Source organism: Hypoxylon trugodes (genome assembly GCF_022578975.1).
Source record: "Hypoxylon trugodes strain CBS 135444 unplaced genomic scaffold F4822scaffold_9, whole genome shotgun sequence".
Classification (NCBI taxonomy): Eukaryota; Fungi; Ascomycota; class Sordariomycetes; order Xylariales; family Hypoxylaceae; genus Hypoxylon; species Hypoxylon trugodes.
In genome coordinates this window covers 160,675-184,644 of record NW_026250024.1, presented here as the reverse complement: position 1 = coordinate 184,644, position 23,970 = coordinate 160,675, and the positions used below count along the sequence as shown (strand labels likewise).

The window sequence follows — 23,970 nt, the reverse complement described above, 5'->3', positions numbered from 1 at the left end:
TTTATTTCTAGGTACTATATACGAGCCCTGGAGCTCTTGTGATATTCTCGTGGGGGTGGCGTAATGGTAAGCCCACTTTTTGATGACAGGTTCTCCGGGCTGTACATGGGGGTTGGAATCTGTATTAGGCGGCCTGGCTTCTCATTTTTCACTCCTACAATAACAAACGACTACCGACATAATCAATGTTATTAGAATGAACTGTACCGCCCAAGCGGATACTCTTTTCGGTCCAGCCGTGGGTGTCTCTTGTCGCGGCGGCTTCGATTTTACTCTTTTATTCGAACAATCTATCCTTACTATCCCGTTAGCTGGGGCTTGTTCGCTTGCCTTTTTAGCTCGATTGAGATACTTGTCTAAGAGAGAGCCCATCACATTTGGAGGATCAACTCGGCTGGCAAAATTAGTAGTCGCTGCAATATTCCTTGGTGTCCAGGCCTCTTTACTGGCGCTTTGGGATGCTAATAATGCCTTGAAGACGAGCGTGTCTATTGCTACGGCCTCCATCAACTTGGTCGTCGCGTTTCTGGTGCTTATGTTATCATGGCTTGAAGATTCCAGGTCTGTACGACCATCAAGCGTGTTAAGTCTCTACCTCATTTTCTCGGTATTACTAGACTTTCCGCAGGTTAGAACGCTATGGCTGAAGGGATCGAATACGGTGTTGGCGAGTTTGTTCACCGTTAACATCGCGACGAAAGCTGTACTCTTATTTCTTGAGGCGCAAAGTAAAGGAGATCGTCTAAAAGAGAAACACAAAAATTTACCACCGGAATCGATCAGCGGTATTATCAATCGCACCCTTCTTTGGTGGGTGAATGTGATCTTCCGTCGCGGCTTTCGCACTGTCCTTGCAATTGATGATTTATACGAAATTGACGAATCTTTATCCTCGAATGTCCTACATCGGAAAATTACTGCCTCTTGGTCGACTCGGCATATCCCGGAGCGGCGTCTTGAGTACCCCATAGCTGTCATTCGCGCGTTCCGAATTCCTCTTCTCGTAACAGCTATCCCACGCCTTTTTCTCATAGGGTTCACATTTTCGCAGCCTTTCCTCATTTCGCGCACCCTCGAGCTCTTGGGTGAACCAGACAACGAAGCCTCCCGTCAAAAAGGTTACGGCATTATCGGTGCTGCAGCACTTATATACCTTGGCCTTGCGTTTCTTACACTACACTACAATCACAATCAAAACCGCTTTATTACTATGTTTCGCGGTGCCACGGATTTGTTAATATACGAACGTGTATTATGTGTTCAGTCCAGAATCTACGATGAGACAGCAGCAGTAACACTCATGAGCACAGACGTGGATCGCGTTGCTTTCTCACTAGAGAGTTTGAACGAAATTTGGGCTCGACTAATTGAAGTGGCGGTTGGAATTACTCTCCTCGCGGTACAATTGGGCTGGGTCTGTATTATGCCTATAGTTATTGTTGTCCTCAGCAGTTTTGGAGCAAAGCAAATCTCAAAGCATATAGGAGAACAGCAGAAAGTATGGATGGAAGCCGTGCAGAAGAGAATTGCCGTAACTACGAGCGCATTGTGTGAAATCAAAGCAATTAAAATGATGGGCTTTACTGATATAGTAACAAAGCGAATTCAGGAATACAGAATTGATGAGACACACCGTATGGCTGGTTTTCGATGGAGCATCGTATGGCAGAACGTGGTACAGAATTTACCTTACGTTGTGGCGCCTGCGTTGACCTTCGCGGTATATGCCGGTCAAGCCATCGCTCTCGGAACAGGCTTGATAGGCACCACCAAAGCATTTACGAGCTTGTCCATTATCACTTTGCTTACGACGCCAGTTTCAAAGCTTCTTAGCGCGATTCCTAATACATCGGCGAGTCTGGGATGTTATGATCGGATTCAAAATTTTCTTGTCGCACCCCCCAGACAAGACTACCGATTGATTTCAGGGTCTAATGGGAATTGTCAAGACCCGCGCTCTAACAATGATGCTGAACCCGGAGTAGTCGATATCAACGAGGATGTTGCGATTTCTGCCGAGAATATATCTTTGCGACCAACCCCTGATTCTGGTATAATCCTCGAAAATATAAATTTGAGGGTAAAGAAGCGGTCTTTCACCGTGCTGCTTGGGCCTGTGGGTGTTGGAAAAAGCACCCTCATCGCTTCGCTTCTTGGGGAAGTTCCTCCTGAGCATGGATCAATCACCATAAGTACTCCACGTATAGCCTTTTGTTCGCAAACACCATGGCTGCCAAATTCGACCATTAAGGATGCCATCTGCATGCCCAACGAGGCAACCACTTTCGACGAGGGATGGTACCAAACCGTCCTTCGCGCATGTGCGCTCGACCAAGACCTCAATCTACTGCCGGCCAAGGATAATACTGTCGTCGGCAATGGGGGCGCGGGATTGAGCGGAGGACAAAAAGCTCGTGTCGCATTAGCCAGAGCGGTCTATAGTAGATGTGAAATACTTGTGCTCGATGGAGTGGCAAGTGCCCTTGATGCCAAGACCAAGTCAGATATTGGTCAGAGACTACTGGGCGAAGATGGTTTACTAAGGCAATTGGGAGCATCGGTTCTGCTAGCTGGTTCAGGTGAGTTTTTTTTTTTTTTTCGATTTTTCTATGGTAATTGTGCTAATTCTAATAGATGAATACCTGGATCTTGTTGACCAAGTGTTAATCCTTGGTGATACCGGACTGCGATTCGCGGGGAGTTACGATCGCGCCTTAGCCGAGGGCCTTGTAGACCTAAAACAAGGATCGAAACAAGACGACTTAGGCGAAAATGAAATAGTTAGTAAACCACTGGATATAGAGGAAAAGGCAGAAGAAGTCTCTAAAGCGGATGAGCTTAAGGATTTGACGAGAGCCACCGGCGATTTTGCGGTTTATAAATACTACTTTAACTCGATCGGGCCATGGAAGATCCTCGTTTTCGTATTTTTCGTAACGTTGGATGTATTTTGCGCCACTTTTAGTCGTAAGAAACCCACTCAACTCAACCCATACATCGTGTACTTGTGCTAACAAGTTAGAAATTTGGCTTAAATGGTGGTCCGAAGCTGGGGGCGGCCGATTAGGGTTATATATCAGCGTCTATTTAATACTCGCGATATTAGAATCTATTGGAAATGGGGGTTACGTCTGGTATGTGCCTACCATGCCGAGATGCTTTACGCCACTAACCGGACCTACAGGGGAATCCTTATTTTGATATCCCCACCAACCGCGAGGAAGCTACATCATACACTTCTGAAAACCGTTATGCGGTAAGATACTCGATTTCTTCTAATTGTTAGATTCTAAACATAATAGGGCACCACAATCGTTTTTCTCCTCGACGGATAACGGTACAATACTCAATCGATTCAGTCAAGATATGACCCTCATCGAAAGCCAATTGGCAATTGGCATGCTTATCACAGTGTCTAGTATGGCTGAGGCCCAAGTTCCTTTTCCCAATTTTATGCTAATCGCAAGTCGTAGACTTGTTTTCTGCTATAGCCACCGTCGCTCTTGTTGCTAGTGGCTCGTCTTATATGGCGGCTACCATTCCTTTCCTTATCCTAGTCATCGGAATCATTCAGCATTTTTATCTTCGAACGTCCCGGCAACTACGTCTTCTCGATCTCGAGGCTAAAAGTCCCTTGTATAACAATTTCCTCGAAACTCTAGCGGGGCTAGAGACCATTCGGGCATTTGGCTGGGAGGAGATGCAGCAACAAACTAATAGGAAACTCCTGGATCTATCGCAGAGGCCATATTATCTGTTGTACTGCATCCAGCAATGGCTAAATCTAGTGTTGGACCTTATTGTTGCAGCCGAGGCAGTACTGGTCGTAGGTCTAGCAGTAGGGTTGAGGGGCTCGAGTACTAGCCCAGGCTCGCTAGGTGTGTCGATGAATAACATATTAAGTAAGTTCAGCACATCCGACGATATGAGGTATATACTAACAACCCCAGGCTTTAACGCGTATCTTGCCTCCCTCGTAACAGGTTGGACGCAGCTTGAGACTTCATTAGGATCTATTGCACGAGTAAGAGATTTCGAAATGGAAGTGCAACCGGAAGAAAAGAGCGGAGAAGACCAAGAACCGCCGCCGACATGGCCTGAAAAGGGGGCGATTGAGTTTCGGAATGCAACAGCGTCCCATAAGTAAGCAATTCACCGCGTGCAATAGATACGCGTTTTTAGACAACCTACTAACTATCTACTCATAGCCCTACCTCAAATGCTCTTCGTGATATTACACTATCCATTTTGCCAGGCCAGAAGGTTGGCATTTGCGGTCGAACTAGCAGGTAAATTCCCCCTATTCTAAACCCCTATTTTAGATTAGTCAGCAATCGCTCACACATTAGTCACCACAGCGGTAAATCATCATTAATTAGTACAATCCTTCGACTGCTCGAAATCGAATCCGGTACGATTACAATAGATGGTCTTGATATTTCGACCATACCACGGGAATCGATCCGCTCCCGTCTTGTGACGATTCCCCAAGATCCACTTATTCTCGTCGGTACGGTGCGTTTCAACATAGACCCTTTGTCGCAACATACCGATAACGACATAATCAACGCTCTTGAGCGCGTAAGCATGTGGCCTGTGATTCAGGCGCGCGGTGGACTCGACGTCGAGATCACGGCGTCGTCATTGTCTAAAGGCCAACAACAGCTTTTCGCACTTGGACGTGCGTTACTAAGGAAGGGAAAGGTGTTGCTGTTAGACGAGCCAACTAGTCATGTTGATCCCAAGACAGACGTGATAATCCATAAGATCCTTAAAGACGAATTTGGAGGTTGTACTATGCTCATAGTAAGCCATAAACTTGACAGTATTATGGACATGGACTCGGTGATTGTGATGGATGAGGGTAAGGTAGCGGAGGCGGGAAATCCAGTTGATTTATCTAAATGCGGCGGGAGGTTTGCTGCGCTACTTGAGGCTAATGGTTTGGCCAACGGGTAATACCCTTCATTCTTCATGATCACCCAACTAACATCATCGTGCTCTAGTTAGGAAATGAATTACTACTAGATTACGATGAAAGTGCTTACAGCAACCCGGTTATATTATTCCCTTTTATACACTCGCACCCCTGGGTGTTTTATCCAATTAATTACAACATCGGACCATCTTGCTTAGGGAATTTTCGAAAAATGTCAGCGACCTTGTCAATAGGCGCAGTTAGTAGCGCGGCCGCCGTCTCGAATGGCGGTGATTTGGGAGACAGTGGATGACTACGGGTAGGTACTAGCTCTTTTGTGCGCTCGAATGATCTGCACAGCTGTACCACCGAGTCATCGTCGAGCTTATTTTCGAGTTCGGGCAATTCGCGCTCCTCGGCCTCTTTGGCATACTGCTGTAAGTCGGAGGATAGGCTGTGGAACGTCGATTCAAAGTCCGGATCCTCCGCCTTTAAGTTCTGTAATCGGTATAGCTGTTCCTTGATCTAAATTCGAAAACTGGTAAGTGTGCTGAAAAGATGTCCTAATTGGTGTACTTACTGCCTGATGCTGATCGCGACTTTTTCGCGCTACATCCCGCCCATCTCTCAAGTGTTCCTCCATCGCCGGGTACACAATAAGATCTTTGGCTACAAGTTGGCGGGCTAGTTCCCACACAAATAAATTCCGATACCTTATTCTCTCGTCGGAGTTTTTGTTATCAGCGATGTGAGGGTAATAAGACTCGAGTTCGCGATGGTCATTTTTTATTGTATTTAGAAGGGGACCCCTCAACATGGCCGCGGGGGAAAATGAACGGGTCGGCAGCAACAATTGTTGTGACCCTTTCGGGATGGGTAACGTGAGGCGTCGAAACATGGCGATTTGATGCGTTCAAACAAATCGTAAGAAATTGCCAGAGGTGATAACCTTAAGGTAAATTCATGTTCTTAAATGGAAACATCATTGTTAGGCATGGTTAATAATCACCAATTATCCATTCCAATTGGGCCGGCTACGGCAATGATGATGCAACGATATTCACATCAACACGTCATGAGTATCTTATCAATACGCATCACTCCAAGTATTACAAATATCAGTCACAATAAAAAAGTATAGAAGCAATTGGGCCAATGATTATCTGAATAGGTAGCTACCTGAATTAGTATGGATTTTCGGTCTTGGTCTAGCCCTCGAGGTTGAGCTTGTCAACTCATGTCCTTAATCCCCCAACACATCGAGTCAAAGAGACGTCCTGTTCCGAAGCTAATTGATTCCGCCGAAGTCCATAAAGTACGCCGTTCCTTTAGAAAATATTTGCCTAAACCTGCATAGCTGCATTTCGTGCCTCGACTTGATGCTTGCGTAGGTGGCGGTAAACGGACTCAGTTGTCTTGCGTCGAGGGTTGTTACAGCCCACCCAGTTGCATCTGATTTCATCACCGATAGTTTCTTCCATGTTATGAACCTTGAGGTGCCTGTTCATATCCCCTTCGGTGGGAGTGACGACGTTGCATCCAGGCCAATGGCAACGGGTTCCGACGTGAACTTCTTCCATGTGTCGCTGACGAGTCTTGGGGGTCTTGAAATTAGCTTTGCCGCAATCCGGGCACGGGTCCGCTTGGTACGGCTGGTGCGAGGGTGTAACCGACCCGTCTTGGGAAGCTGAGGGTCGGACGGTGTCCTGAAACGCTCGGTGATCTAATAATCGGGATTAGCATGAACCATTCCAAGCAGTTTTCCGTAAGGAGTGATATGGTATCACCAAAAATACAACAAAATAGGATCTTAACTAATGTTGTGTGTACGAACCTGTAGGATCTTGGGCACTCTGGGCGCTCTCTCCGTTCTGAATGACGTTTCCAGCTGTTGCGACTTGCTCAATTGCAAGCGGCGGTAGCGTGGATGCGGCTTCTCCTCGTTGTTCAATCCCACACAACTCACACATCAGCGTGACGAAGGGGATTGCCTCCATGGTACTGTTAGACGACATTTTGAGGGAAGGTTTATGGCCACCTATATGCGTAGACGTAAAGAAGGATAGGTGTGAGTGAGGGTAAAAACACGGAGCAAACAAAAATGACTTGGAAATTTATTGTAAATAAATATCCGTGGCCCCAAACGGCACCAAGTTTTGATTAATTTGTTAAGTGCTGAGGAACCGTACGTGCACGCCCCTACCTACACTACCATGTTTCTTTGGCTGTTATCTAGGAAACCGCGATTTACCATTTCTTTAAAATCCACCGTGCTCCGTGCATATTCAGGGGCCAAGGGAATAACGTGTTGAAGTCATTGGCCTATCAACGCCGTGTACTAGGTAGGCGCGTGTAAGTACCTTTCGTTACTACTTAATCAGATACTAGGAATCGCGTAACTACTACCTAAGTACTTGGTAAGGGTTAGTGAGTATCTAACGAGGCTTGAACTAGGACGAACGAATACACAGCGAGCCCTTATATAACAACTCACCAGAGAACATTTAGCATACACATTTAGGTACCACGCCAGAAAACTAATAGGAGCAATCATCGCCTCGGAACTAATATGAATCAACTTGTAAAATCCCCTAGTTAGACGTAGATGAGCCTAGGTATCGGATTCATTCCCAGTCAATGGCCAGCCCAATAGCTCTTCCCATTAATCCCGTCGCCAGGTTCCTGCAACTTTTCGATAAAGTAGTGCTTGAACGATATTAGAGGCTACAATGGAGTCCGCTTCAAACAGCTTGTAGGGGTGATAAATACCTAAGCAGGTATTCAAATTCACTCCAATTTTTCTAGGTCCTCCCTAAGCAAGCTGTATAGTACTTGGTCAACGGATTTCCCGTATTTATAGATAGCTTTCCTCCTTACTCCCTCTTTCGTATAACCCACTCGCTCCAGCACTTTCATACTCCCAAAATTGCCATCAAAGACACCGGCCTCCAGCCTGATAAGCTCGGGAAACTCCTTAAAGGCCCATTCCGAAAATCCCATAAGAGCGCTCGTCGCGATACCCTTGCCCCAGAAATCCATAGCAACCCAGTAGCCGACCTCCCAGGTACGGGATTCGATATCCTGACCAGGCGTTAAGCCTATACCGCCCGCGAAGGTCCCATCTAGGTTGAAGATGCCGAAGTTTACTATGGGAGTAGCATTTATAGAGAAGTTGATCCAGAATTCGGAGCTCTCCAATGTATAAGGGTGAGGGAAGCGGTTGCGCATGTAGGCAACGATCTCGGGATGGTTTGCCGCTGCCGCCATGGGTGCGGCATCGCTAGGGGCATAAGCCCGTATGAAGCATTTGTCCGTTGTGACGATTGGGGTAGGGATTGTTTGGAGGGTAGCGGTAGCCATAGTGAATTTCGGCTAATGCGAGTCGATGGCACGAGAAAAAGAAGTATGCTTGAAAAAGGACGCTGGTGGTAAAGATGAAGTTGTAAAGAAAGAAACGACTAGCACTCTTAAGTCGTGCTGTTTAGATAAGGTACTGCGAAAACGGATACGGCATTCAGCTCCTGCATGCTGGTCTGACTCACTCCTATTCGGGTAAGGTTGGTGAGATATTCTAACTACCGAATATTCTTGGTGTTAAGATACGAGAAATATAGCAACGAATCTAGACTCAAGGGAACAGTCAGATCCAAAAATGGAGGCTGCATGCTGTTGACTCACTATAATACCCACCTGCTGTATAAATTTCATCGAGGCGAAGTTTTAAAACTACACATTGTTAGTGATATTTCGAACGCATTAAATCTTATGAAATTCATAGTCATGTCCCTTTGGTGCAACTCTTCCACTATTAGAAGGAGAATGCGGATTTTATTTTGAGGGGGTGGCTTGCTCTTGTACTGAATGTGGCTTATGTGGCTTCGTTAGTATATTACCTAATACTCGGTTACATACCCCTGCTGTCTTGGCGACGCTACACTGCCCTGACATGTGGCGTCATTAGTGTTCTTTAGTGATGTCACTAAATCAACTAATTTTCAACTAATGTCGGCATCAAAATTTAGCTTTACCCGCCTTGCCTTGATTGCTCTTTTTGGGCATACATTATACAGCTACACGTACCTTATTGGCGTACCTCCAATCAGAATCATGTATCTAACAAGGCACAACCCTGGGTCCGTCCCTCTAGACTTAACCTTACAACATTTTGAAGGCGAATAACCTTAACCTAACTGTGGCCTGATATGTACTGGCATTCCTCTCGCTGCTTATTAACGTTCCATATTTAGTATGTTGGTCTTTCCATTTCCAAGGAGACAATGAGGATGGCTTCTGCAGACGGTAAACCGAAGAGAGGGAATTGATGGGTCCTCGTATCGCGTATCGGTAGCACTTTCAGGATCAACACTCTATGACCTATCAGCATCCATTAAGGAATATCAACGGCAATCATGGCTCCAGTTGAATTCGATAAGCCATCTATGGCGCCAATACACGAAAGCAATTTGGAAGACAATCGACTTCTTCTACACGACGTGGATCATGACGGACGCCAAGTGACCATTGTCCGAGATCAACAAGGCAACTTGGCCTACCCAAATTATGTTCCTCCTGATATTGAGTTACCCACTTCACGCAAGAGGGCTACTTCGGAAGGCGTACCAAGCGATACAAAATCCCCCGATCCAGCGTTAGGCCCCAAGAAGGCCAGGTCGGAGCCGGTCAACACGCCGCACCCCAAGCTAACACAGTATTCTCCACACATTCTTCGCCGGAGGCGACGTCGGCCCTCATCATTCTCGGCATTTCCTCTTATGAGGCGAGTAAGGGCGGATGATTCTATGCTTGATACAGCGCTGCGAGAGGCCTGCGAACATAGTAAGGATGACGATACGTCTTGTTCGTCTTCATCCGATGTTGAAAACGGGGAGACAGATGAAGCACTAGGTCAACCAAAAGAACGACCCAAGCGCGAATCCTCTCATGATAAATATCGACATTTCCGAGTAGTGAACGAATTATACAAAACAAAGGGTAAGGTTTCCAAGAGGGATGGCCGATTGAACATTTCGGTAAATGATACCAGCAGCACGGGGTACCTAGCTAAGGCACTTGGCACCGCCGTGAAGAAGGTCGTGCCTAAGAAAGACGAAGAAGGAAAGGAAGGTCATCGGCCATCCTCCCGATTATCGTCAGCAAGCACCGCAGATACGAAGCAGGTGAGATGGCCTAAGTTGAACATAGTTATTATGGTCATTGGCTCTAGGGGGGATGCACAGCCTTTCCTAAAAATAGGGAAGGTGCTAAAAGAGGACTATGGGCATCGCGTACGAATAGCAACGCATCCTGCCTTCCGTGATTTTGTTGAAAAAGACTCTGGGCTGGAATTCTTCTCCGTTGGTGGTGATCCGTCGGAATTGATGGCCTTTATGGTCAAAAATCCAGGCATGATTCCTACGCTCGAGACTGTGAAGGCTGGGGGTATTGGACGGAGGTACGTATTAAATATGTCTTGGCCTTAGTTTTGTCTTTTTTCGGCTCGGAAAACTTTTCTCGCTCTAGCTTTGAAGTAACTAGGTTGCTAATAGTTGTTTGCAGGCGCGCTGCTATGGCTGAGATGTTCGAAGGGTTTTGGAGGGCCTGTATTAACGCAACCGACAATGAGAAAGACACTCACAATCTTAAAATGATGGGTGAGAGGGATCCATTCATCGCGGATGCTATCATTGCGAATCCCCCAAGTTTTGCGCACATCCATTGTGCGGAAGCCCTGGGGATTCCCCTCCATCTCATGTTCACGTTCCCCTACACACCTACCCAAGCATTCCCACATCCGTTAGCGACTATCAAGAAATCCAACGTTGACCCAGGATATACCAACTTCATCTCTTATCCACTTGTGGAGATGATGGTTTGGCAAGGACTTGGCGACCTTGTCAACGATTTTAGAGTTAAAACGCTAGGACTAGATCCGGTATCAACCTTATGGGCCCCAGGAGCAACTTATCGCCTCCATGTGCCATTCACCTACCTGTGGAGTCCTGGAATCGTACCTAAGCCAGAAGATTGGGGCTCGGAGATTGACGTGTCTGGCTTTGTCTTCCTTGACCTCGCGTCTTCATTTGAACCGCCCGAAAAGCTTACAAAATTTCTTGACAACGGCGAAACTCCAATATATATAGGTTTCGGATCTATCGTAGTCGACGATGCTGATCGATTTACCGAGATGATCTTTGACGCTGTGAAGCTCGCCGGGGTTCGTGCATTGGTGTCTAAAGGCTGGGGCGGACTGGGCCACGATAATGTACCCGAAAGTATCTACATGCTCGACAATACCCCCCATGACTGGCTATTTCCTCGGACTCGGGCTTGCGTTATTCATGGTGGCGCCGGCACGACGGCTATTGCACTTAAATGTGGCAAACCAACGATGGTAGTACCTTTTTTTGGTGATCAACACTTTTGGGGGTCGATGGTCGGTACTACAGGTGCCGGGCCTATGCCAATACCATATAAAAAATTAAGTGCAGAGAAGCTAGCAGAAGGTATCAGATATTGTATGACGGATCAAGCGGTTAAAGCCGCACAGAAAATTGCTAGAGACATCGATCTCGAAGGAGATGGTGCCAAAAATGCTGTCAAATCATTTCACCGCAGTCTGACACTTTCGGGTAAGGGTTCCGTGCGATGTTCGATTCTTGATGATCGCGTGGCAGTATGGCGTGTAAAACGAACAAGCATCAAACTTAGTGCGTTAGCGGCCGATATTGCTGTTAGTCGGGGGCTAATATCTTGGCGGAGATTACGCCTCCTCCGTCACAGAGAATGGAATGATTTCGAAGGACCAGGCGAACCTATCACAGGTATTGTCGGTTCGCTTATAGGAACTGTGGGCGACGTTTTTGGTGGGATAGGTAGCGTTCCGTACCGGCTGGCTAGGACATCAAATAAGAGAGCAGAACAGAAAAGACGGAAAGAAAAACGAAAGCAGCAAAGTCAGCATGCACAGCCTGGAAATTTAGATGGATTCCCATTCCCTAGCCAAGGCGCTGGCAGTCAAATTTTTGTAGGCGGAAACGATCGCGTAGAAAATACTTCGATCCTCCCGGCTATTACACCCGGGTCAGCCCCTCTTGAACCTGCCCAGGAAGAGTACCTGAATGATGTCGAAGAAGGGGTAGGGAAAACAGGTCGAGCTTTGGCTCACGCGCCTGTCGATCTTTCCTTAGCCCTAGCGCAAGGCTTTCATAATGCGCCTCGCCTCTATGGCGACGAAACCGTGAGGCGTCCTATTCGCGTCACAGGAATACGATCAGGTCTGAAGGCTGCGGGCTACGAATCTGTTTACGGAATCTACGATGGATTTACTGGTCTCGTACGACTACCAATCCTTGGTGCTAGAGAAGACGGTATCAAAGGTGCGCTTGCGGGCGTCGGCATGGGGCTTACGGGGTTTGTGCTGAAAGATATAGCGGCATTAGTCGGACCCATAGGCTATGCCTTGAAAGGCATTGCTAAACAAGTCGATCGCGGAAAACAACCTCTCAAGTACCTCCGCCGTGCACGTATCGTCCAAGCCCAACGCGAATTTGGTGCTTTACCCGAGTCAGAGCGCAAGGTGGCGCTCGAAGCCATCCTGAAAGGCTGGGATGTTATGCACCAATTATCAGCCGTAATCATGCAAGAGAATGAGAGGAGTCGCCTAGTAACTCGCTTCCGTGGGAATCGTCATGATAATCCAAAGAATGCTAAATCATTGGGTAGATATGGTAAGGGTCGGGCCTTTGAGAGCGTTTCGACTGCAGAGAAAGCTATTGAAGACATCGCAAAAGGGGAGAGTATCGACGATGTGCTTGGAAAACATGACAAGAATACCCGCGGGTGAATGAATTAATTGGGATAACTCTCATGTATACGAAACTGCGGGCTGAGAATATCTGTTGTTTATAAGGTGTAGCGCCCGGGTGTGATGCTTTTCTGGAGGAATTGTGTAGTTAGTTACATAGACACCAATTCGTATGGTAACCGCCCAAGGTACCTCAATTAATCTACCTACCTGCTCGCTTGGGTACCTACTTATATTGATGCGCCACCATTCCTCAGGTGTCATGATACCAACCTGTTGTGGTAAAACAGATGTGATAGTCAGCGCCACTTCAGGGGTTTAGGCTTAGAACGTATCCGCTAGCTCCTTTATTTCGGATGTAGGCTCGTTTTCACCTAGCGGAAGCGTGCTAACGAAAAATCACACGCAACAAGTTCATCCAAGGCTGCGACGGAAAGTTGAGATGCAGAAGTTGAATCTCGAGCCCTAGAAGATCCTATCGTAGGTTTTTCCGAACGTGCAAAACTACCTTCGCGACTTGATACCAAAATTTCCCCCTCTAGCTTTAAGGTGAAGAAAAGAAAGCTAGAGGCAACGTCGAGTAGATCACGTCGAGATCTTCTAGGTCTGATGAGCAGCTCCTCCTCGATTTTAAGCAGAAAATAGCACCGAAATAGGTATTTCTAAACGTCACGGTGCATCGAGGTTGCCTGACCGGATGTCTGCAGTAGGGACGGCGAAGCGAGTGCCACCGTACGCTGTTCTTTATCTAATCCCGGTTTGGACTTATGGGTCAGGGCTTGGGCATAATGAAGAGGTCAGCTTCCTTTTCAAAATCTGGCCTTGTGTTGTCTGTGCTCGCGTATTTCGTCCATGCGGGCGCTAGTCCCACCTTGGGTGAGACTATTCATAAGAAAGTCGCATATCGAAGGCGCAAGACGCGACCATGGGCGATTTCCGCTCTGTTTCCTTCTAAATTATTTAAAACACTTGGAGGTTTCCTGATAAAATTCTTTTTAAATGGTATGATGCTGATGCTGGTGAAGGTTGGCGGGTGGCCTCAAAATTGTGGGAAAAGACAACAGATGATCTTCCTAAATAGCTTCGGTTTTGCTTTTGTTGTCATTGTGATATGTCACATCAACAAGTCTCCAAGTTCATGTAATGACACCCCCCTCTCGTTGTTTGCGCTTGCTTTTACTTAAGTACCTATGCATATGTTAATTTATGGCCAATGAATGATCATGTGTGCGGTAATATGGCAACCTATATCTGCACGGCATTCTTGATTTCCAGTACACACCAACCGCGGCATCCCATCTGTATTGCGTAGGTACCCAGGTAGGTATAGAGCTGATGTTCCATGTGAAGAGAGGGGTTATGATCGGCTTTAAGGAGGGCAACATTCGAACATTTGAGTATATTATCACTGAGTCTGCTGGTGGTTACCTAGGTAGAATTGCGAATACCTACCTCGGTAGACAGTTGCGGTGAGATAAAAAAGCTTAGACCGCTTTTTTCTATATCGTTCGACTGTTAGAAGTGTTTGCATCTTTGTTTGAGGGCATCCTGGCTATAATTCTCATTTATTAATAAATCCACTCATATTTTAAGTTGAAAGCTTTAAGATCGTTCCGAATTTAGCGCAGATTAGTGTAACTCTACTGATCTGTACGGGGGGTTGGATCCGCTCTACTAGGACCCACTAAGCGGTCCGTGCTAAAGTGGATAGCGTGGGGCACATTACAGCGAAAAGACAAACCCACATAGCTCCTGGGCTCGGAGTCTAAAAAGTACCCCTAAAGCTTCCCGTCTTTCAAAGTTTATCTCATCTCCATGCTGTCAAAATTTAGTCGATTTAGTCGATTTAGTCAAAACCTTAGCTCCCGCTTACAAATGAAACCCAATACCGTTCCTAACCAGCAGAAAAGACAGGACCAGTGCTACCTTCCACATCCCACTGGTAAGATTTGTATTCCGAACTTGCCCATAACATAACGTAACCTAGCGCATAGCGCCTTCATAATCTCATCTCATTACCAACTCTGTCTCAACCCCACCAACCCAACTCTTAAACTCTTCAACTTTTTCCTACAGAACTCTTCCTAACAACTGTCTCAGCAACCAATTTAATCGGCCTCTCTCCGCTCATAATCTCAAACACACTCAACTTGGCACTGAACTCTCGGCCAAGCCAATTGCGTATATCGATGGCCATCAAGCTATCAATACCATATGACGAGAGTGTCCTATCCGGGTCTACATCATCGACTGACATAGTCGTCACTCGTGCTAACTTCTCAGAAAGCGCCGATGTCACAACAGATACGCGTGCTTTATCATCCTCAGCAACACGGAACAGAGCACCGTGGTCGATAGCCGCCACTTTGCCTGAAGCCGCGTTGTTCTTGTTGCCCCTTGAAGACTTGGTGGGGTCAATGTGCTTAGCAAAAGTTGATAAGAACGGCCTATCTAGGACTGGGGGCAACGGTCGCTGGTTTTTAGATAGGAAATCAGCTGGCGTACGGACACCTATCAGGATCTGTTGTTCCGTTGTCCTTTCTTCGCTCTCTTCCTTCTCGGCTCGTTTATTCCCGCATACCATTCCTATAATGCCGAGCAGTTCGGTTTCTTCGATCCTCTGCATGTTATCCCATTCGTTTAATTGCCTCTGGTATGCGGCCGTCTCGGCGATTAGGCCGACGTCCGACATCCAACCAATGTCCAAAGTCGTGGTTCCGGGGTAGCACCGCGTCAATGCATCCTGGAAACTGCACCCCGCAGCATAATTCGAACTGGCCATCTGACCATTGACGCCCGCCAAAGAAGAGAGATGGATAAAAAAGTCTAGATTCTCATGGTCCGGTAAAAGGCGATGGAGGTTAGATGACACATCCACTTTCGCGCTCACCGCAGACCACCATTGGTCATAAGACATATTGGCAAATACGGCGTTGGGGAGAACCATAGCGCAGTTAATTACGCCGCGGATTGGGGGCATTGTTTGCTTCACTTCTTCGAGTAAGGCGGCCAATTCGGCTCCGTTGCCGGCATTACATTTGGGCGTGACAAGCTGCACGCCACTAGACGAGAGCGAATCTGCAAGCCTGGCTGCTGCAGGAGCGGTGGCGCCGCTACGTGAGGGGACAATTAGGTGCTTAGCGCCGTGGGCCGCCATCCACGCGAGGATAGATCTGCCCAAGCCACCGAGACCACCCGGAACAAGATACGATGCATTCTCGTCTAGTTTGCAACCCTGCAAGGCGTTCGGGTTTAGGATAAATTGCGGAACAACATCACTTGGCTGTGGGACTACGACAACACGGCCGGAATTGTCTTTGTCCTGCAGCAATTTGAAGGCTTCCTTTACTTCGGTTGCCGGGAATACCCGCACTGGCGTTGGGGGCGTGATCTTGCCCTCATCCAATAGCGTCACTATGTCCTTCAGCAATTTTGCCGTCACGTGTGGTGGCAGGTACATGACGTCGACAGTAGAGTAGCTTGTGTTTCTCGCTAGAGAACCAGCTCCTGGCAATGAGCCGCCTCCACCGGGGCTAATGTCGACGAAACGCCCGCCAGGACTTAGCAACTCCCAACTTGCTTGGAGCTGGTCACCGGCCAATGTATTAACGATAACATCAACGCCGTAGCCGTTGGTGGCCTGCTTAATTCCGGTCGCGAACGATGTGTTGTCTTGACTAGCCGAGAAGATATGCTCTGAGTCAATTCCCAGTGCGCCGGTAAGAAGTCGTTTCTCCTCCTCTTCCTCTTCGGGCGAGGGAGCACGTGTCGTAACAAACACCTCAGCTCCCTCTCTCTTCGCGATTTGGATCGCCATCTGCCCTGTAGCGCTTGCTCCTTCATGCACGAGAACTTTGTCGCTCTGGTATACCCTCGCCACGTCGATGAGAGCACGATAAGCGGTCAGCGTAGGCTCCAGAGCTGCTGCCGCTACCTCAAAGGACGAGGCACTTGATTCCGAGGGGATCTTAAAGACGCGTGTTTCGTGCGCGCGAGGGAATTTACTTATACAGCCATGCGCTAGCATGACGACTCGATCGCCTGGCTGCGGTCCCTGCGCATCACAACCCTGGCCGACGCGGGTGACCACACCTGAGCAATCTGTGCCAATATCGCCTCCGTCGTGGTCATCGTCAACACTGCCCTGAGCACCCAGAACATCCTTACGGCTGAGACCCCATGACTTTGCTTCGATCTCGATGTTGTGCGGGTCGAGAATTTCGGCGTACCTCTCGTCTTGCTGGAAGCGCACCGACTCGAGACTTCCTGGGGTACCAAGCGCTAATTTTATAGCGGGACTATCCTCCCATGTGAGTTCTTGGAGACGGGGATAGAGCAGGGATTCCAGTGTGTTGTTGCTAGATATACTCTCGATGGCACGCGCTGTATGGATCGTACCAGAGCGGAATACGTATTCGAGCTCTGCCGATGGAGAATCGCCAAAAGCTGTCTCGATGGTTCTGTTGATAATCTCTCCCCTTGTTTCGCCGCTGGTGACGTCTTCGATAGACAAAGATACGATATGGGACTCAGGCATCTCGGCCCTAACCGTTCTTAGGAACCCTTGCGCGATAGCGTAATGCGGGAATCGGGCGTCATTCGCACCCTCTTGAGGAGCAGTGACCCAAATAAGGTTTCGCGCTTGCTTTAATAGAATTTGCACCCGCGAAAACTGTTCCTCGGAAAGTTGGTATAAGAGGGGGTTGTCTATCTCAACGAGCGAGACGGCAACGTCGCTGCTGCTGAAAGAAGTGTCGCCGAGTTGGTTTAGAGGGACAACAATATCTTCGCCTTTAGAGATAGCGTCCGCAAGATTTTTCTGGCCTTCATATTGAGGATCGACGACGAATACCCGCCTAAGAGGAGATGAGATCTTCTCTTGCTTCGTTTCCTCGAGAGCGCTGCTGACAATGACGCTAGCAATATTGGCCTCACCTTCTCTAGTGTTCCTCAACACGAGATCATTGCCCGAAAACCCGTTCTGTTTCAAGTACTCGTCCCACTCATTCTCACTCACAAGCGGGCTCTTGTTCTTTGTCCGTGCCTCTTCCTGGCTAAGCCACCAACCACTTGCTAGTGTTGCGAAGAAACAGGACGAAATGTCCGTAGGTTTCGTCATCTCGAGTAAGACGAGTTTACCACCCGGCTTCAGTAGGCGCCGCAGGTTCGGCAGTGTGTTACCCAAGAGCTTCGTGGCGTGAACACAACTTCCGCCTATTACCAGGTCATACGAATTCTCCTTGAACCCCTGACCCGCGACTGGGTGCTCCATATCTAGGGTCTTGTAAAGCATACGATCGCCAAGACCCTCGGCATCCCATCGCTCCTTGGCGGGTTCGAAGAACGCCGGGGTGATGTCTGTGTACATGAACTCGGTAAAGGACAGTGCACCTGTGCGCTTCTCCCTTTCCTTTAGCGCGTTTAGGATGTGCACCGTCATACCACCGGTACCGGCGCCAACCTCTAGAATACGCAGAGATGGGTTTTCGTGAGCGGCAAGGTTGATGAATTTGCTTAGCCTTCCATCACCGCAAAGCGGTTGGAAAAGAGCGGCGTAAAACTTCCTCGCGTGCTCGGATTCGAAGATGACTTGCAGAGGATCGATCTCTCCAGCCATGATTTCCGGCAAAGCGCGCGCGACACGCGGATATAGTGTCCAGTCGGGGAAATCGGCGGCAAATTGATCTAATTGGGCCTCGTACTCGGAGTCCGTGATAGCTTCAGCAGCTTCCCGTTCTTCAGAAGGCAATGAACGCACATGCTGCTCCATCCAGTCCATATGTTGGCGGAGGGTACTCGGGAGCTTGGTGCGCTTCTCCTCCGGTACGTTTCTAACGTGACGAACGGCGGTGAGATTAAGTACCGCAGTACGCTTAAGATGGTCGGCCAGGGCGGTGTCGGGGTCGTGAGTGAAAATGTCTGCCTTGCAAACCTCGGAGAGTTGCGCCGAGCTTAATAGACTGAGCTGGGGTTCCCATTCGATTCCGTATAGCAAGGTCTTATGCCTAGCACCCGCATTTTCAGCCAGGGGATCAGAATCTTCTCTGGAAATCGCAGCCGTCACTAATTTTCCTATTCTCGCTAGCACGGTGTCGTCATCTCCTAGAGCCGAGACGCTACCTCTCTCTCCAAGGGCTCCTTTGTCCCTTCTCCCCTTAGACGAGGCAAGCCAGCTCAGGTTTCCCGCACCCGGCGCCGGCCATCCAGATGAAGTAAACCATGCATCCTCGAGTCTCAACGGAACGTTGGCAGCTTGCTGCTGGCCGGCGCTTACTCTCAAGGCATGGAACATGGTATCTAGTACCGCTGGGTGCACAGGGCTTGCTGTCTCATATCTCGCGTGACCAGGTACGGGCACTTTTGTGACCGCTCGAGCTCCTGATTTGTCCCACTTAATGTCCTGGCAAAGTCGGAACGACTCCCCGTATTGCAGGCCATGTTCAAACGCATCTTCGTACAATACTTGTGCGTCGACTGGAAGATTGCATGCCTCCTGAGCCTCTCGGTGCTGCCCTCGGATAGCTTCATCTACCGCATATCTTTCTGCCTGCTTGGCGTCGGACGCAAAGTCTACCTGCAAAGTAGCACGGAAAGCTTCAGTCCAAGTGTGACTTTCTTTCGCATAGGCAAAGATGCTAATGTCAAACCAATTCGACGGTGCTTCCTTACCTTGGGAACGGTTCTTGACCGGCCGCAAAGAAATCATTGTCTCGATCCTGTCGTCTGAATTTTCGGGAACCACAACGGGACTCAGGAAATGCGCTTCTTTCACATAGTAGCCGGCGACGGTCTTGTCGGCTGGGACAGTTTCCTGTACGGCTTCGAGGGCGGCAATCAACATAGCGGCTGCGGGGTAGAGTATCATGTCGCTGACGACGTGATGCCCGATCCAGGGGTGTGTCTCAACACTCAGAAAATTCCTCCATCTTGGCTGCAAAGCATTCCAATCTGGCGCTTTCTGTCCCAATTCCCCGCCTTTAGTAGGCTTGCGGAGACGATAACCTTTGCTAATCCGGCCTTCGGCCCAGAACTTATTCGAATGGTCAAACGGATAAGATGGGCAATCAACTAGGAGAGGCGTCGATGTAGTCTCTTTTCCTTGCTGGTTGTTTACCGTCGTCAGTGAGATGCTATGGCCGCGACAGAATAACATTCCCGCAAGCTCTAAGGCTTTCTGGGCCGCGGAATGGTTTCGTTGAAGCACGGCTGAGTAATATATTCTGTCTTTACTGAGCGTGTCCTGGATATACCGCCTGAGCGCGGGATGTGGTCCCACCTCGACCCAATCCGTTATCCCTAGATTCGTTGCTTCCGACGCCATGAGACTCACGGCGGAAGCGAATTTGACAGGCGAGATCATATTGTCAACCCAATATTGGCCATTTGCTAACTCGGTAGGCAAAATCGGCTTGCCAGTCACTGTAGACCACATGCGAATCGGCAGTATCTCAGCGGGCTCAAGTACCCCCATCAACGATAGATACCCACTCGCTACCGAGTTCATTGCCGAGGAATGATAAGCCACACCTGTTTTCAGTTTCTGAGCAAATACACCTTCTTGATCAGCCTGTTCCTTGACGGCGTCAATTCCGGATTCGGGACCTGATAATGTAACATTCAGTGGACTATTTTGGCATGCGACACCAACTCCCTGTATCCCTTCGACGTGGATCCTCGATAGGAAATCGGTGACCTGGTCAGGTGCGAGATTGATGGAAATCATGGCACCCGGTGAAGACTCATTGGCAATGCGTAGCTTCCCGGTCTCGCGGCCACGGAAGTATGATACCTTGCAGGCAGACGTAAGGGAAAGGGCACCGATTGCGTAGCTATTTCGATACAACAAATGTTAGACCAAAGCTCTTCGTATGTAAGGACATGGGGGTTGCGATCACAATCCGTTGCAACTTTGAAATTCCGAGTTGGCGGAAGATTTCGTCCTCACGAAGAATCTCAAATGTTTGCAAGAAATCTTACCATGACATCACAAGAAGTCATATGGTTTAGGTAGGGTTATATGAGAACGAAGAAAGATTTTCACGTACGCAGCAGCGATTTCTCCGGACGAATGCCCAACGACAGCTTTCGGAGTGATGCCAAAGCTCCGCAACAATTCTACAAGCCCTATCTGGACAGCAGTCGATAGTGGCTGGCTGTACTCGGGCTTGTTGATGTTCTCTTTCTGTCGGAGCTCATCTAAATAAAGCAGGACTCTAGGTTAGCCATGCGCATCTATACCCCCTGTGTGTTGGGCGTGGGGGCGGGCGCGTAGGATAAGACGGCGAAAAAAAGGGGGAGTCATGTGCTTGCTTACCAAAGATGGACCAATCGGAACCGAATCCCTTATATACTTCATCTACTTTCTTCAACGTCTGTTCGAAGACAGTATATGCTTCGATCAACTCCCAACCCATATCGACATACTGCGCCCCTTGGCCAGTAAACACCCAGCACAAGGTAGGATTCGACGCGACCCGAATAGGCTTGATCGGCGATAGCCCCTTCGAAACTTCCTCATTTCCAAAGTCGCCGTATGGGGTTTGGCTCTTATCCAAGGCACTAGCAACGGCAAAACTACGCCATCGCATATGACTGCGCCGCACGGCAAGCATGTGTGCGGAAGCGTCCAACTTGACGGGGTCAGAAGAGACTTCATTGGCCCGATACCAAGAGGTGTAACCCTTTGTAACGCGTTGGGCAGCCTTCTCATCAAAGGCAGAGAAGACAAGGAGCTTATGTCGACGTAAGGTCTTGGTCTTGCCAGGGAAAGGAGCAACTTTGACAAGTGCTCCTTCTTGGATGCTTCCATTGTGGGTGATTCCGTTGGTAGTAGCCCTGTTTTCGATGACCCCATTTTGAGTGGTTTCATTGTGGGTGATTCCATTCACACGTTCTCTCTTGCTGGGCGGGGGAGACCCATTCGCAAGCGACACGCTAATTCCCGAATCTTGGGATGCGGTACTGGAATGTCTTATCCCATTTGCTTGCCTGGGTGTCTTGGGTGTCGAGTCGTGGGCATGTGGGCCATTTACTCTTGTCACCGCAGGGAGGGTAGCGGTGCAGTGATGCCCCCGTAGCCCATGATACTCGAGGAAATGCAATGCATCTTCCAAGATAACATGTGTGTTGGAACCCCCGAAGCCGAACGAGTTAATGGATACACGCCGAGTACCTGTTGAAGGCCAAGGGATGCATTTATCAGGAACCTAAAAATATGTAAGCGGGAGCTACTAGCTAAATCACAATAGGCGAAAGGACACGATTAAGAAAACGAGCCGTAAATACGCACTTTTACTCGAAGGAATTCGGCATCGATCGCAGGATTGAGCTTCTCGAAGAGAGCATTAGGTGGAATGACACCCTTTTCGAGAATAACTATAGACAAGTTAGAAGTTAATTTCTAGGGAGACCGATATTGACTTACGAATAGCCTTAAGGATACCAGCGAGGCCACTAGCGCCTTCAAGATGCCCAATATTCGACTTCACAGAGCCGCTGTAGTGCGTTTAGTCAAAGAGCCTCAACGAAGTAGAATGAAGGGCAACATACACATAGAGCGGTTCATCCACGCTCCGAGAATTTCGGAATGCGTTTCCGATCGCCTTCATCTCGATAGGGTCACCAACCGGTGTACCCGTCCCGTGTGCTTCCACATATCGCGTTTGCGCCATCCCCAATCCTGCTTTCGCATATACGAACCTAATTAGATTCTCTTGGGCTACAGGATTCGGCTGGCTTAGTGACGGAGTGTGTCCATCTTGATTGGACGCCACCGCACGGACAACGGCCCGGATCATATCTCCATCCCTAAGAGCAGCTGACACCGGCTTTAGCACGAAGCTAAGAACACCTTCTCCTCGAGCGAACCCGTTTGCTTTGTGGTCAAATGATTTGCTTGTGCTGTCCGGGGATAGCATTTGCAAGTTACGAAGCATCTGATACACCCCCGGTTCAAGGAGCAGATTGGCGGCTGTCACGAGGGCCTTTTGAAGTTGGAGTTAGCCACTCAAGCATTTGCAATACGGAAGAGAATCCACATTACGGCGGGGGTAGAAACGGGATAGGGCTGAGGATGGTCTATGCGGCAGGCTATGAAAGAATGGATACCGCAAGAGACGGGAACATAGTCACGCGGGGATCCACTTACTGCGTCTGCATCTCCGCTTCCAAGCAGCTTACAGGCGATGTCAAATGCTGACAGTCCACTCGAACAAGCCGTATCGACATGGAAACTTGGGCCCTGCATGCCAAAGAAGTAGCTGACCCTGTTTGGTACGATGCTGGCCATGACTCCGGTAGCGCTCGTCCTGTCGTAATTGTCCGGGTCCATGGCGGCCATTCGAACATAATCTTCCGTCCAGGTAGCTGATAATACTGCCGTCCGGGAACCTTTCAACCTATCGACCGGGATTCCAGCTAGGTGAGGAAGGGTATTAGCACGGCCATAAGGTAAGTTTAAGCGTTTGCACTACTTTACTAACCATTCTCAAAGGCCCGATACGAGACTTCTAACGTCCATCGCTGTATGGGATCCACTAAAATATTCGGGGTCAGCAATTGGCTATCAATCGCCGAATTTCGTAATTCGAACAAAATAGCGAAAAGAAGTTATCGACACGAAAATTGGACACAACTTACTACTCGCAGCTTCTTTAGGTGTGATTCCAAAAAGGGGTGCATCAAAGCCGGCCGGATCTTGCCGGATAAAATGCCCGCCACAACTGTGAGTCTATTTCGTCTGTCAGTTTTACATCGTTATTTTTTTCAATTCTCCTTCAAACTGCATGTGCGTCACGGCCCAAAAAATGGGCAGGTTCCAAGTCGTCGGGACTACTTACCCGGCCATTCCTAGGGTCTGGGTGTGCATCAGATCTCACTAAATCGTCAATGGTTAGTGATAACCCATATTGGTCTCAAGCCACATGAAAGCCGGGAGGATCGGTCGAAGAGAGTCCGGGCAATTACTCACTCCGATTCTCGGGCCATCCACTTGAAAGATTTCTCGCGCCCTCGAGGGTCTCCCAGAACGCAGAGTCGTCTTCAATATCCTGGGGGAGCTTGTAGGCAAACCCCACTATGGCAATGTCGTTCGATGCCTGCATTGTCCTAACCGCAATACTGAACGAACCTATGTGACACTTCGCATATGACCTAGTCGATTAGTATAGAAGGACCATACAGAAGACATTATTCTTTGTCTAAGACGAAGGAGGACTCAGGGACGAGAGCAGAGAGAGGGGTATTAATA

At 48.6% G+C, this 23,970-nt stretch overlaps 7 protein-coding genes across 7 annotated transcripts; 3 read left to right on the top strand and 4 right to left on the bottom strand.

Moving 5' to 3' along the window:
• Positions 1-196: 196 nt before the first annotated feature.
• On the top strand, positions 197-4,959 carry F4822DRAFT_432939 (ABC transporter; the record flags this gene model as incomplete). Its single annotated transcript, XM_051461741.1, has 9 exons — positions 197-2,579; positions 2,635-2,967; positions 3,023-3,134; positions 3,185-3,256; positions 3,303-3,418; positions 3,474-3,902; positions 3,951-4,143; positions 4,209-4,289; positions 4,359-4,959. 9 exons carry the CDS (start codon positions 197-199, stop codon positions 4,957-4,959), a joined length of 4,320 nt encoding a protein of 1,439 aa, XP_051310167.1.
• Positions 4,960-5,165: 206 nt separating this feature from the next.
• F4822DRAFT_432938 (uncharacterized protein) lies at positions 5,166-5,561 on the bottom strand (the record flags this gene model as incomplete). The annotated part of the gene is made up of 3 exons (XM_051461740.1): positions 5,166-5,231; positions 5,285-5,443; positions 5,499-5,561. The coding sequence occupies 3 exons, from the start codon at positions 5,559-5,561 to the stop codon at positions 5,166-5,168; spliced, it is 288 nt and encodes a 95-aa protein (XP_051310166.1).
• A 700-nt stretch (positions 5,562-6,261) lies between these two features.
• F4822DRAFT_432937 (uncharacterized protein) lies at positions 6,262-6,933 on the bottom strand (the record flags this gene model as incomplete). Its single annotated transcript, XM_051461739.1, has 2 exons — positions 6,262-6,641; positions 6,753-6,933. The coding sequence occupies 2 exons, from the start codon at positions 6,931-6,933 to the stop codon at positions 6,262-6,264; spliced, it is 561 nt and encodes a 186-aa protein (XP_051310165.1).
• Positions 6,934-7,318: 385 nt separating this feature from the next.
• Positions 7,319-8,724, bottom strand: F4822DRAFT_414998 (acyl-CoA N-acyltransferase). The gene is made up of 2 exons (XM_051459191.1): positions 8,597-8,724; positions 7,319-8,545 (listed from the first exon to the last, which is right to left on the bottom strand). The coding sequence occupies exon 2, from the start codon at positions 8,276-8,278 to the stop codon at positions 7,706-7,708; it is 573 nt and encodes a 190-aa protein (XP_051310164.1). The 5' UTR covers positions 8,279-8,545; positions 8,597-8,724; the 3' UTR covers positions 7,319-7,705.
• Positions 8,725-9,212: 488 nt separating this feature from the next.
• On the top strand, positions 9,213-12,772 carry F4822DRAFT_362277 (glycosyltransferase family 1 protein). The gene is made up of 2 exons (XM_051456131.1): positions 9,213-10,370; positions 10,475-12,772. Exons 1-2 carry the CDS (start codon positions 9,328-9,330, stop codon positions 12,759-12,761), a joined length of 3,330 nt encoding a protein of 1,109 aa, XP_051310163.1. The 5' UTR covers positions 9,213-9,327; the 3' UTR covers positions 12,762-12,772.
• Positions 12,773-13,164: 392 nt separating this feature from the next.
• F4822DRAFT_362261 (uncharacterized protein) lies at positions 13,165-13,956 on the top strand. The gene has a single exon (XM_051456130.1). It carries the CDS (start codon positions 13,490-13,492, stop codon positions 13,904-13,906), a length of 417 nt encoding a protein of 138 aa, XP_051310162.1. The 5' UTR covers positions 13,165-13,489; the 3' UTR covers positions 13,907-13,956.
• An 825-nt stretch (positions 13,957-14,781) lies between these two features.
• F4822DRAFT_438412 (ketoacyl-synt-domain-containing protein) lies at positions 14,782-23,824 on the bottom strand (the record flags this gene model as incomplete). The annotated part of the gene is made up of 10 exons (XM_051462515.1): positions 14,782-20,551; positions 20,768-20,918; positions 21,037-21,403; positions 22,012-22,097; positions 22,345-22,705; positions 22,870-23,138; positions 23,204-23,257; positions 23,361-23,451; positions 23,561-23,598; positions 23,692-23,824. The coding sequence occupies 10 exons, from the start codon at positions 23,822-23,824 to the stop codon at positions 14,782-14,784; spliced, it is 7,320 nt and encodes a 2,439-aa protein (XP_051310161.1).
• Between the last annotated feature and the right edge of the window lie 146 nt (positions 23,825-23,970).